Below are 13,245 nucleotides of genomic sequence, written 5' to 3' on the forward strand. Positions count from 1 at the left end.
TTTACGTAGCTGTTTAATTGCAGCACATGGATTCTCAGATGGAGTAAAATGTTGAACACACTGCTTAGCTGAGGTGACAAAGATGCTAATGGGAACCTGATGGAGGTTCTGGACCTTGGATGCTGTTGAGAAAGTTTACTCTTTTTCCCTCTCCTCATGTAACATACTAGTTCTGGAAACTAAGAAGTCCCATTTTGCCAGGCTTGGTATTGCACGCCTTTAATCCCAGTACCCTAGGAAGCACAGGTAGGAAGATCACAGGCTCGCCATGAGTTTGAGGCCACCCTGAGACTACATAGTGAATACAAAGTAAGCCTGGGCTAGAACAAGACCCTACCTCAAAGAACAAAAAGAGGGGGCGGGGGGAGAATCAAATAAAAATATATAGAAGCTTGGCCAGATGTGGTAGATGCTACCTGAGGTCAGTCTGAACTAGAATGAAACCCTCCTGTGACAAACCAAAAAATATATATTATAGATGGTATCATCAAGCATATATATATTTGCAAACAGAGAGACTAGGCATGCCAGGCCCTCCAGCCACTGCAAACAAACTCCAGGTGCATGCACCCCATTGTGCATCTGGCTTACATGGGTGCTGGGGAATTGAACCTGGGGTCTTAGGCTTGGCAGGCAGTGCCTTAACTGGTGAACCATCTCTCCCACCCTTGGGTAGCTTTTTCTTGTGGGTTCTAAAGAAACCATGAATAAAAGAGAAGTTTGAATAAAATAAGTGGGTCTACAGCTAGGCATGGTGGCACATGCCTTTAATCCCAGCACTTTAGCAACTAACTATTTTTTTTTTTTTTTAGAGAAAGGGAAACAGAATTGTTTTTGTTTTGTTTTTTCGAGGTAGTGTCTCACTCTGGCCCAGGCTGACCTGAAATAAACTATGTAGTCTCAGGGTGGCCTCCAACTCACGGTGATCCTACTACCTCTGGCTCCTGAGTGCTGGGATTAAAGGCGTGCGCCACCACGCCTGGTTAGGAAACAGAATTGGCACACCAAGGCCTCAGCCACTGCAATCAAACTGCAGGTGCTTGCGCCACCTAGTGGGCATGTGTGACCTTGCGCTTGCCTCACCCTTGTGTGTCTGGCTTATGTGGAGTCTGGAGTATAGAATATGGGTCCTTAGGGTTCCCAGGCAAGTGCCTTAACCCCTAAGCCATCTCTCCAGCTCTAACTTTTGAGGCAAACTCTCATAACCTAGGCCGGACTCAAATTTATTGTGCAGCTATGAATGACCTTTGAACTCTTGAACATCCTCCTGCTTCCTATCTTCCACCCTGAATGCATCTGATCTCTTCCGATCCTCCTGTTTTGACCTCCCAAGTGCTGGGATTACAGGTGTGTGCCACCACACTTGGTTTATATATACAGTGTTGGGGAACAAACCCAGGCCTCATGCATGCTAAGCAAACACATTACCAACTGAACTACATCCCCAGCCAACTTTTGTCACTATGCTCCAGTCACTACACATCAGCTTACCCCATGTTTAATCCACAAGAACTGAAAAAACAACAGCCCAAAGAATGGGTGGCAGTTTCTCCTGATAGAGCACACACTTTGTCACACCCATCGAGTGGGTCCGGTAAGCCCCCTTTTTGAGGCAAAAGCCTCTATGAGCCAAACCTGGGAGTTCCGTGGTGGTTCTATCATGGAATATCTATGTGTGGCCCTGAAATTGGCCTAAATGTGACTTGTAGAGTTAATGATTAGCCTAGCAGTTGTCTGAACTACTTGGTTCCATAGAGCCACAAGCAGTTCACCTGCAGAGGAAGCTACAGAAAACAGCATGTCCCCTTGGCTGCTTGGGACTGGGCTGATGCTTCTGAGCCTAGTGGTTTCTGCTAGGAGCCAGAAGACAGAACCCCTAAGTGGCTCTGGGGACCAACCACTCTTCCCTGGAGCCAATCGACATGACTTTGCCATCATGATCTCTCCAGGAGGCACAGAGTGTTTCTGGCAATTTGCCTACCAGAATGGCTATTTCTATTTCAGCTATGAGGTACGTGGCTTTCTCTGGTAGCTTTTTATTTTTTTCTTTTTGTAAAGTGAATTGGGTTTTAGGTGAAACCAAGGTCCAGTTGTCTTTTCAACTATAATTGCCACCTGCTAATCAAATGGACCTGTCATGAGAAAGAAACTCTTTTTTTTTTTTTCCCAAGAGATAGTTTTTCTTTTATTTATATATTTGCAAGTAAAGAGAGGAGAGAGACAGAGAGACTGGGCACACCAGGATCTCTAGCCACTGCAAATGAACTCCAGACACATGTGCCCCTTGTGCATCTGGCTTATGTGGGTCCTGGGGAATGGAACTTAGGTCCTTTGGCTTCGCAGGCAAATGCCTTAACCACTAAGCCATCTCTCCAGCCCGAGAAGGCAACTCTTGGTGAGAGTTGGATAAATAATCACCAATGGGAGTGAAAGCATATGGCTTGCAAGGACTCTCAAACTGGGAGCTATGGAAGCCTACTATAGATAGAATACTTCTCCCTGGAGAGGTAACCATCATCTTTACTCTGATTTGGAGATGACAGAGAGAACACGCTGGTGAAATGTTAAAATAAGCTAGACATGGTGGGGCATGCCTTTAATCTCAGCATTCTGGTAGGAGGAGAGGAGGATCGCTGTGAGTTCCAGGCTAGCCTAGGACTACAGAGTGAGTTCCAGGTCAGCCTGAGCTAGACAGTAAGACCCTGCTTCGAAAAACAAAAAACAAAAAAAAGTTAAACAATGTGACAATACAAAGTCAAATGAAAACACATGAACTCCTCAAAGGCAGTTTAGTTACTGGGGATGGATGATTCTGGCAAACAGGATAAATGACTGCTCAAACTTCCTCTGTATAACCAGTCAATCCTATTTCCTTGAGGGGGTAAGGTGGTTTAAGCTACCTGTCCCTCACTGAAGTATTTTCATCCACACTGCTTCCTTGTAACAGTCAAGAACGCTGAGTTTATTAGTATAAGCCTTTCCTTTCCTTTGTTCTATTTCTTAGAAACCTGTTGACTATTTTAAAAAATCTTTATTATTAACATTTCATATGGATACATCATGTGTTGGTACCCACTTTTCCCTCATCCCTGCCCCCATCCCACTGGGGACCTTTCTCAGTGGGGTTGCAGATATTCCCTATGGGGTTGTGGTTTATGCATTGTGGGAGCAGCAGTCAAGTTATTTTTTGAGGGGAGGGAATGCCTCTGGGCATGATGTCTCAACCTGTGGCTTTTACAATCTTTCTGCCCCCTCTTCCACAAAACTCTCTGAGCAGTGGTGGGTGAGTTTTAAGTCTACTTCAGCGATTTATTTATAAGCAGAGAGAGAAAGAATGAGTATGCCAGGGCCTCCAGCCACTGCAAACAAACTCCAGATACATGTGCCACTTTGCATCTGGCTTTACCTAGATACTGGAGAGTTGAATCCAAATCGCTAAGCTTTGCAGGCAAGCACCTTAACTACTGAGCCATGTCTCCAGCCCAAATCTTTAATTTAAGGTTTTTTCAAGGTAGCGTTTCACTCTGGCCCAGATTGACCTGGAATTCACTATGGAGTCTCAGGGTGGCCTTGAACTCCTGATGATCCTCCTACCTCTGCCTCTGGAGTGCTGGGATTAAAGGCATGCACCACCAAGCAGGCTACCATGAGACTCCATAGTGAATTCCAGGTCAGCCTGGGCTAGAGTGAGAACCTGACTTGGATATTTTCTTTAAAAATTATTTATTTATTTATTTTGAAGTAGGGTCCATGCCCAGCTTTTCATTGTCTTTTTAGAAAAGTTTTTCTAGCCAGGTGTGGTGGCGCACACCTTTAATCCCAGCACTCAGGAGAGGCAGAGGTAGAAGAATCGCCATGAGTTCAAGGCCATCCTGAGTCTACATAGTGACTTCCAGAGCAGCCTGAGCTAGAGTGAGACCCTACCTCGAAAAACCAAAAAAAAAAAAAAAAAAAAAAATATATATATATATATATATATATACACACACACACACATATATATATATATATTTCTAAGGCTGGTGAGATGATATAGTGGTTAAGGCAATTGCCTGCAAAGCCAAAAGACCTAGGTTTGCTTTCCCAGGACCCACATTAGCTAGATGTACAAGTGTCTGGAGTTTGTTTGCAGTGGCTAGAGGTCCCGGTGCGCCCATTCAATCTCTCACACACAAATAAATTAATTAATTTTAAAAATAAATGATAGAAGCCAGGCGTGGTGGTGCACACCCTTAATCCCAGCACTGGGGAGGCAGAGGTAGGAGGATCGCCATGATTTCGAGGGTACCCTGAGACTAGAGTAAATTCCAGGTCAGCCTGGGCTAGAGTGAAACTCTACTTCGAAAAACCAAAATAAATAAATTAAATAAATGATACAGCTGGTGTGGTAGTACACGCCTTTGATCCCAGCACTGGGGGTGGGGCCAGGTAGGAGGATCACCATGAGTTCGAGGCCACTCTGAGACTACTTAGTGAATTCCAGGTCAGCCAGGGCTTGAGTGAGACCTTACCTCGGAAAGCCAAAAATAAATAAGAGGCTGGAGAGATGGCTCCGCATTTAAGGCACTTGCTTGTGAAGCCTAAGGACCCAGGTTCAGTTCCCCAGTACAAACATAAAGCTGGATGCATAGGGTGGCACATGCATCTGGAGTGAGTTTGCAGTGGCTGGAGGGCCCAGTGCATGCCCATTCTCTCTCAAAATACTTCTATTTATTTGCAAGCAGAGAGAGAGGTTGAAAGAGAGAGAGAATGGCTATACCAGGACGTCCTGCCACTACAAACTAACTCCAGATGCATTAGCCACTCTGTGTATCTGTGTATACTCTGTGTATGTGAGTACTGGAGAAATCAAACCCAGGCCTTTAGGCTTTGCAAGTGCTTTAACTGCTCAGCCATCCCCCCCTGCTGGTTTTGTAGTGATGTAATAGGTCCTTTTTCTCTCTCTTTATGGTACTGGCAGGTTCAGAGGACACTTGGAATGTCACATGACCGGCACGTTGCTGCCACTGCACATACCCCACAGGGTTTCCTCATAGGTACCTCCCAGGATGTTCGGGGCCAGATTAACTTTGCTACCCAAGAAACAGGTCTGTTTTCATCTCCACAGTTATTAAACATAGGATAATATGAAGTTGGGGAAATAATAAAGAGGTGGTAAGACAATAGGGAGAAAATTCAGCTTCCTTACCAAAACCAGTGTTTCTGGAGACTCCTGGGAATCAAGTGGCAGTCCAGTGGCAATGTGGGGACAGGGTTGCAAGGTGCCCATTGTAAATCCAAGGTACTGGCAGGCATGGTGGCTCACGCCTTTAATCCCAGCACTAGGGAGGCAGAGGTAGGATTGCCGTTGAGTTCGAGGCCACCCTGAGACTCCATAGTGAATTCCAGGTCAGCTTGAGCTAGAGTGAAGCCCTACCTCAAAAAACTAAAAAAAAAAAAAAAAATCCAAGGTGCAGAGCTCAGAATCCACCCACCCACCAAGGTAGCATCTTGCTCTAGCCCAGGCTTAGCAGTTAAGATGCTTTCTTGCTAAAGCCCCTTAAATATTTAAATTTTTGTTTTGTTTTTCAAGTAGGGTCTCGTGCTAGCCCAGGCTGACCTGGAATTCTCTCTGTAGTCCCAGGCTATCCTCAAACTCACAGTGATTCTCCTACCACTGCCTCTTGAGTGCTAGGATTAAAGGCATGCACCATCACAACAGGCTTATTATTATTATTATTTGCGGGGGGAGGGTGGTTCTTTTTTTCTTTTTCCAAGGTAGAATCCCACTCTAGCTCAGGCTGACCTGGAATTCACTATATAGTCTCAGGGTGGTCTTGAACTCTTAGTGTTTTGGTGATCCTCCTACTTCTGCCTGCCGAGTGCTGGGATCAAAGGTGTGTAGCACCATGCTGGCCAGGCATATTTTTTAAAGAACTTTTGTTGTTTTTCAAAGTAGGGGCTTGCTCTAGGCCAGGCTGACTGACCTGGAATTCACTATGTAGTCTCAGATGGCCTCGAACTCACGGTAATCCTCCTACCTCTGCTTCCCAAGTGCTGGGATTAAAGGTGTGCACCACCATGCCCAGATGAGATTTTTTTTTTTTTTCTGCAAGCAGAGAGAGAGAGAGAGAGAGAGAGAGAGAGAGAGAGAAAGGGAGGCAGACACAGAGAGAGAATGGGCGTGCCAGGGCCTCTAGCCACCTGCAAACAAACTCCAAACACATGTGCTCCTTGTGCATCTGGCTTATGTGGGTCCTGGAGAATCGAACCTGGGTCCTCCTTTGGCTTCACAAGCAAACACCTTAACTGCTAAGCCATTTCTCCAGTCCCAGGCTTATTTTTTAAAATATTTTATTTATTTATTTGAAAGAGGTAGAGATAGAGTGAGAATGGGTGTGCCAGGGCCTTGAACTCCAGATGCATGTGCCACCTTGTGCATCTGGCTTTACATGGGCACTGGAGAAATGAATATGGAGCATCAGGCTTTGCAAGCAAGTGCCCTTAACCACTGCTACCCAATCAAAGCTATCCTGCCTGGGCTGCACCTGTCAGTTTTTGTTTTGTTTTTTTGAGGTAGGGTCTCACTCTGGCTCAGGCTGACCTGGAATTAATTATGTAGTGAGAGGGTGGCCCCAATCTCATGGCGAACCTTCTACCTCTACCTTCCGAGTGCTGGATTAAAGGCGTGCACCACCACACCCGGTTTACCTGTTAGTTTTTTTTGTTTTGTTTTGTTTTCTGAGATAGGGCTCACTCTAGCTCAGACTGACCTGGAACTCACTATGTAGTCTCAGGGTGTTCTTGAACTCATGACAATCCTCCTACCTCTGCCTACCAAGTGTTGGGATTAAAGGCATGAGCCACCATGCCCGACAATTTTTTTTTGTTTTGTTTTTCGAGGTAGTGTTTCACTCTAGCTCAGGATGACCTGGAATTCACTATGTAGTCTCAAGGTGGCCTCAAACTCACAGCAATCTTCCTACCTTTGCTTCCCAAGTGCTGGGATTAAAGGTATGTGCCACCACACCCGGCAGCAACTGTCAGTTTTAACTGCTCTCTTTACTGTCCAAGTACTAGAGAAACAATTTTCCCAAAAGAGGCATCAGACAATCCTTCATTGGGTAGCTTAGAGTACTCATTCAATATTAAAAATACTTAGGCTGGGTGTGGTGGCACACGCCTTTAATCCCAGCCCTCAGGATGTAGAGGTGGGTGGGCTGAAGTGATGGCTCTGCTGTTAAAGAGATCTTCCTGTACCAGGGAGCAAAAACCTGAGAACCACTAGCTCCCAAACTCCAGAATCAGTGAAGATACTCAATGTCAAAACAAGTAGATGAGTGTTGGGTGTGGTGGCACACACCTTTAATCCTTTAATTGGGAAGCAGAGGTAGGAGGATTACACTGAGACTAGTTAGTGAATTCTAGGTCTGCCTGGGCTAGAGCAAGACCCTACCATGAAATCCAAACCAAAACAAGTAGATGAGCAATGAAAGGAACACCCATTTTTCTTCTCTGACCTCCACAAATGCATGGGGTACCACACCATACACACACATCAAACCTATTACATACATGACCCCCCCCCAAAAAAAAATCCCTGGAAGATCTGGGCATGGTTGCGCCCACCTTTAATCCCAGCACTTGGGAGGTAGAGGTAGGAGGATCACACTAAGAATACATAGTGAATTCCAGGTCAGCCTGGGTTAGAGTGAGACCCTACTTCATAAAACAAACAAACACTCAAAAAAAAGAAAGAAAGAAAGAAGCCTGGAAGAACAGCTCTACCTAGGGAAACCTTAAGAGAGGGTGGGAGAGCAGAGATGTGGTAATGATCTAGGCATTCCCACAGGTTTTTATCAGCTGTGTTTAAAAAATGACCAAAATCGCTTTGGTTCAGTGCAAGTTTACCTCAACTTTGGAGTCTTCTATGAGGGGCCAGAGATGGATCACAAAGAGCATCAGAGGAAACAACTGAATGACACTCTGGATGCAATTGAGGTAATAGAGTATCTTATGGTAGAGAAACACCCCTGGGCTCTGATTGTATTCATTCATTCACTTTATTTTTTGCTTTTTTGTGTGCGCGCATTGTGTGGTGTTTCATATGTCTGCCTGAGGCAGGGGCTACTTGTCTATGGTGGCCAGAGAGCATTGTCCCTTCTACTGCTCCTCCACTTAGTTTTGTGTTTTTCTGAGGTAGAAGGGTCTCACTGTAGCTTAGGCTGAGCTGGAACTCACTCTGTCATCCCAGGCTGGCCTCAAATTTACAATAACCCTCTAACCTCCCAAGTGCTAGAATTAAAGGCCACCATGCCCAGTCATTAAAAATAATTTATTTGGGCTGGAGAGATGGCTTAGCTGTTAAGCGCTTGCCTGTGAAGCCTAAGGACCCCGGTTCAAGGCTCGGTTCCCCAGGTCCCACGTTAGCCAGATGCACAAGGGGGCGCACGCATCTGGAGTTCGTTTGAAGAGGCTGGAAGCCCTGGCGCACCCATTCTCTCTCTCTCTGTCTTTCTGTGTCTGTCGCTCTCAAATAAATAAATAGAAATTAAAAAAAAAATAATTTATTTAGCTGGGCGTTGTGGCGCACACCTTTAATCCCAGCACTCGGGAGGGAATTGCCTAGAAGTTCGAGGCCACTGAGACCACATAGTGAATTCCAGGTCAACCTGAGTTACAGTGAGATCCTACCTCGGAAAAATAAATTATTTATTTGGCTGAGCATGGTGGTGCATGCCTCTAATCCAACACTTGGGAGGCAGAAGTAGGAAGATCGCCGTGAATTCAAGATCACACTGAGAATACAGAGTGAAGTCCAGGTCAGCCTGAGCTGCAGTGGAACCCTATCTTGAAAAAAAGTTTGTGAGTGAGCCAGGCTGGTGGCGCATGCCTTTAATACCAGCACTCTGGAGGCAGAAGTAGGAGGATCGCCCTGGGTTTAAGGCTACCCTGGGATTACATAGTGAATTCCAGGTCAGCCTGGGCTAGAAGTGAAACTTTACCTCAAAAAATAATTGTGAGAAAAATAGGTGTGCCAGGGTCTCTTACCCATGCAAACAAACTGCAGATGTATGTGCATCTGGCTTTACATGAGTTGAATCTGGGTCGGCAGGCTTTTCAAGCCAGCACCTTTAACAGCTGGACCATCTACCCAGCTTCACGAGCCATCTCTCCAGCCCATACTATTTTAATCATGAATGGGAGCTGGAGATGGCTGAGATTAAAGGCACTTGCTTGCAAAGCCTGATGACCCAGGTTCTATTCCACAGTATGCATGTAAAGTCAGTTGCACAAAGTGGCATGAAGCCCTGGCATACCCACTTACTTCCTGTTTGTCTCTCTCAAATAGTTTGTTTTGGGGATAGGCTCTTGCTCTAGCCCTGGCTGACCTGGAATTTATTATGTAGCCTCAGGCTGGCCTTGAATTCATGGCAATCCTACCACCTGTGCCTCCCATGTTCTGAAATTAAAGGCACGTGCCACTATGCCCAGCCTTCATATATATGCTTTTTTTTTTCTTGGTTAGAAAAGGTGTCCACTCTAGTACAGGCTGACCTGAAATTCACTATGTAGTCCCAGGGTGGCCTTGAATTCAGGGCGATCCCAGGTGCTGCCTCCCAGGTGCTGGGATTAAGGGTGTGCACCACCATGCCTGGCTTCAAATACACATTTTTTAAATCATGATTTGTCTTCCACTAGGTTAGTGTTGGTGAGCCCCCAGATGACTCACTTCCCCTTCCACTTCGCAGGTGAGCACACGTAAGGTGCAGAACAATGTCTTTCACATGTGGCGTTTCTACAACTTTGCCCGGATGAGGAAGGTAGCTGACTTTTTCCTTCTTCAGTCAAACTATGCCTATGTGAACTGGTGGTCCATGGCTCAAAGCCTTGTTATTGTTCTTTCTGGGGTCCTGCAGCTGTATTTCTTGAAGCGTCTTTTCAATGTCCCTACTACTGACACAAAGAAGCCAAGATGTTAAGTGGCCATAGCATCTGTCAAAGCTTTGCTCAGTAACTTTATTACTAGGAAAAAAAATCAATTTAAAAGCTTTTGTCTATTATGTTCATCAATAAAAATAACATGGCAATAGTTTTAAGTGTAAAAGTTCCAAGGGTGTCTATCTCTGCTTTTTTTTTTTTTTTTAGGCAGGGTCTTACTCTAGCCCAGGCTGACCTCTCCTACCTCTACCTCCCAAGTGCTGGGATTAAAGGCGTGCACCACTGCAACCGCCCGTCACTCCTCCTTTATAGCCACTGCAAATGAACTCCAGATGCATGTGCCATTTTGTGTATCTGGCTTTCTATGAGTACTGGGGAACCAAACTAGGGTTGTCATGTTTTACAGACAAGTGCCTTAACCACTGAGCCATCTCTCCAGTACCTAATGGTGGCTATTTCTAATTTATTAACTGCTAAAAATAAAATACTGTTCATCATGTATCTGTCCCTTAGTGTTCAGTAATTCTAGATGAGGTGAAGGAAAACAAGCTGAGAGAGATGGGACACAATCAAGTTTGCTTACATGGAAGAGTTAGTAGAGAGCCCGTTAACGGTTTAAAATATTTTAGAGATGTCATCTTTGGAAGCTGAGTACAGAAGCACAAATGTCTCTAACCCAATCTGGGAGCCATGTTAGTGAATTCCATACCAAAACCCAACAGGTTGGGGAGATCGCTCAGTGGTAAAGTGCTTGTCATGTAAGCATGAGTTGCTAGGCATGTGATGGCCTGCTTATTGTCCTAGGGCTTAGAAAGCAGAGTAAGATAACTCAAGCAGACTGGCCAGCCACACGATTGGTGAGCTCTGAATTTAAGTGAGAGGCTCTGTTTCAAAAAATAAGATGGGGGGCTGGAGAGATGGCTTAGTGGTTGAGCACTTGCCTGTGAAGTCTAAGTACCCCGGTTCAAGGCTCGACTCCCCAGGACCCACGTTAGCCAGATGCACAAGGGGGTGCACGCGTCTGGAGTTCATTTGCAGTGGCTGGAAGCCCTGGCGCGCTCATTGTCTCTCTCTGCCTCTTTCTCTGTCACTCTCAAATAAATAAAAATTTAAAAAAAAAAAAAAAAAGATGGTGCTACAGAGATGGTTTAGTGGTTAAGGTACTTGCCTGCAAAGGCAAAGGACCTGGGTTTGATTCCCTAGTACCCACATAAAGCCATAGATACACAAGGTGGCACAAGTGTCTGAAGTTTGCAGTGGTTGGAGGCCCCAGTGTGCCCATTCTATCTGCCTCTTTCCCTCACAAATAAATTAAAAAATATGTATTTTTTAAAAGGTGGAAGCCGGGCATGGTGGCACAGGCCTTTAACCCCAGCACTCAGGAAGCAGAGGTAGGATCACCATGAGTTCAAGGCCACCCTGAGACCACATAGTGAATTCCAGGTCAGCCTGGACTAGAGTGAGACCCTACCTCGGAAAACCAACCAACCAAGACCCACATTAGTCAGATGAACAAGGGGACACACACATCTGGAGTTTGTTTGCAGTGGCTGGAAGCCCTGGAGTGCCTATTCTCTCTTTCTCTCTGCCTCTTCCTCTGTGTCTCTCAAGTAAATACATAAATATTTTAAAATATACATATTGCCGGGTGTGGTGGCGCACGCCTTTAATCCCAGCACTCGGGAGGCAGAGGTAGGAGGATCGCCTTGAGTTCGAGGCCACCCTGAGACTCCATAGTGAATTCCAGGTCAGCCTGGGCTAGAACGAGACCCTACCTTGAAAAAGAAAAAAAATAAAATATACATATTTATTTGAGCCAGATGTGGTGGTGCATGCCTTTAATCCCAGCACTTGAGAAGCAGAGGCAGGAGGATCACCATGAGTTCAAGGGCACCCAGAGACCACATAGTAAATTCCAGGACTAGAGTGCGACCCTACCTTGAAAAACCAAGAAAATAAATGTATTTGCACAGAGCACTTGGATGGCATAGGTAGGAGGATCGCTAGGAGTTCAAGACCACCTTGATGTTACAGAGTGAATTCTAAGTCAGCCAGGGATACAGTGGAATCCTACCTGGAAAAACAAAACAAAAGAATTATTTGCAAGCAGACAGAGAGAATGGATGCATCAGGGCTTCTAGCCACTGCAAACATATTCCCAGATGCATACACTACTTTGTGCATCTGGCTTTACACAGGTACTAGGGAACTGAATCCATGTCCTTAGGTTGCTCTGAGCCATCGCTCCACTGCATGATACACCCTTTTAATGCCAGCACTGGGGAGGCTGAGGTAGACTAACGTTGAAGCTAGCTTGAGGCTACAGTGAAAGGACTGGACTAGAATGGGACCCTGCCTGGTGGTGGGGGTAACCCAACAGCCAGCAGTGGTGGTGCGTACCTTTAATCTAAGCACTTGGGAGTCAGCGGTAAAAGTTATTACTGTGATTTCAAGGCTAGCCTGACACTCTGAGACTATATAGTGAATGCTAGATCAGCCTGGGCTAGAGACACACCACCTTGAAAGTCCACACCTGCCAAGAAAAAACAAACAAACAAACAAAAACCCACAAAAGGATATGTAATTAAATTACACTCACAAGATTATGTGCTTAGTAACAGCAATGTTTAATATAAAAACCTTTTAGTATTTTTCAGCATCAATCATTTGCCAGGCACTATGCTAGATACTTCTAGACCCTACAGTTTTCTTTCTAAAAACATTTGTATGTATGTATGTGTGGGGGAGGGGCCAATAAAGAGAATGAGAATGGACCTCCAGCCATTGCACTTCAACTCTAGACCCATGTGCAACCTTGTGCATCTGGCTTATGTGTGTACTGGAGAACTGAACCTGGGTCCTTAGGCTTCACAATTAAGCACCTTAACCACTAAGCCACCTCTCCAGCCCTGGACCCTTACTTTGAATTCTGAAAACCATTCTTAGCTTGACAATTAAAACTGTTTCAGCTTTGTCTTTACAGTTAAGAAAATGAAGCATAGTAAACATAAATGGAAACTTGATTAATCCAAGGCCATATAGCTGGTAGGTTACAGAACTGAGGTTTGAATCCAACTTTTTTCCCCCACTCTACTTACTATATAGATAAACAAGCTAAATAAATTGCAATTATTACTTTAGCTAAATTTCATTAGTAAAATCCCAGGGATGGCCCATTCTTCTTATATGGCAATATTTATCTTTCATGATATAAGTAACAGAAAATTCATGAATCTAGAAATCAAGTGTTATCACAGATAACAATAAAACTGTTCTTATCCTCACTTTGACAATTTAGAACAAATCTTCCAATTCAAATATAAA

General features: G+C 44.9%; 1 protein-coding gene across 1 annotated transcript; it reads left to right on the forward strand.

Annotated features, from left to right (window-relative positions):
- Positions 1-1,789: 1,789 nt before the first annotated feature.
- Positions 1,790-10,091, forward strand: Tmed6 (transmembrane p24 trafficking protein 6). The gene is made up of 4 exons (XM_004661656.2): positions 1,790-2,011; positions 4,961-5,087; positions 7,832-7,980; positions 9,732-10,091. The coding sequence occupies exons 1-4, from the start codon at positions 1,799-1,801 to the stop codon at positions 9,960-9,962; spliced, it is 720 nt and encodes a 239-aa protein (XP_004661713.1). The 5' UTR covers positions 1,790-1,798; the 3' UTR covers positions 9,963-10,091.
- The last annotated feature ends 3,154 nt before the right edge of the window (positions 10,092-13,245 follow it).

Source organism: Jaculus jaculus, chromosome 1 (assembly GCF_020740685.1).
Source record: "Jaculus jaculus isolate mJacJac1 chromosome 1, mJacJac1.mat.Y.cur, whole genome shotgun sequence".
NCBI classification, from domain to species: Eukaryota; Metazoa; Chordata; class Mammalia; order Rodentia; family Dipodidae; genus Jaculus; species Jaculus jaculus.

Bases quoted from the DNA above. Each gene is read 5' to 3' on its own strand.
- Tmed6 (XM_004661656.2), top strand. From the start codon at position 1,799: ATGTCCCCTTGGCTGCTTGGGACTGGGCTGATGCTTCTGAGCCTAGTG. The intron at 2,012-4,960 runs GTACGTGGCTTT...TGGTACTGGCAG, and splicing joins ATTTCTATTTCAGCTATGAG to GTTCAGAGGACACTTGGAAT. The intron at 5,088-7,831 runs GTCTGTTTTCAT...GCATTCCCACAG, and splicing joins CTTTGCTACCCAAGAAACAG to GTTTTTATCAGCTGTGTTTA.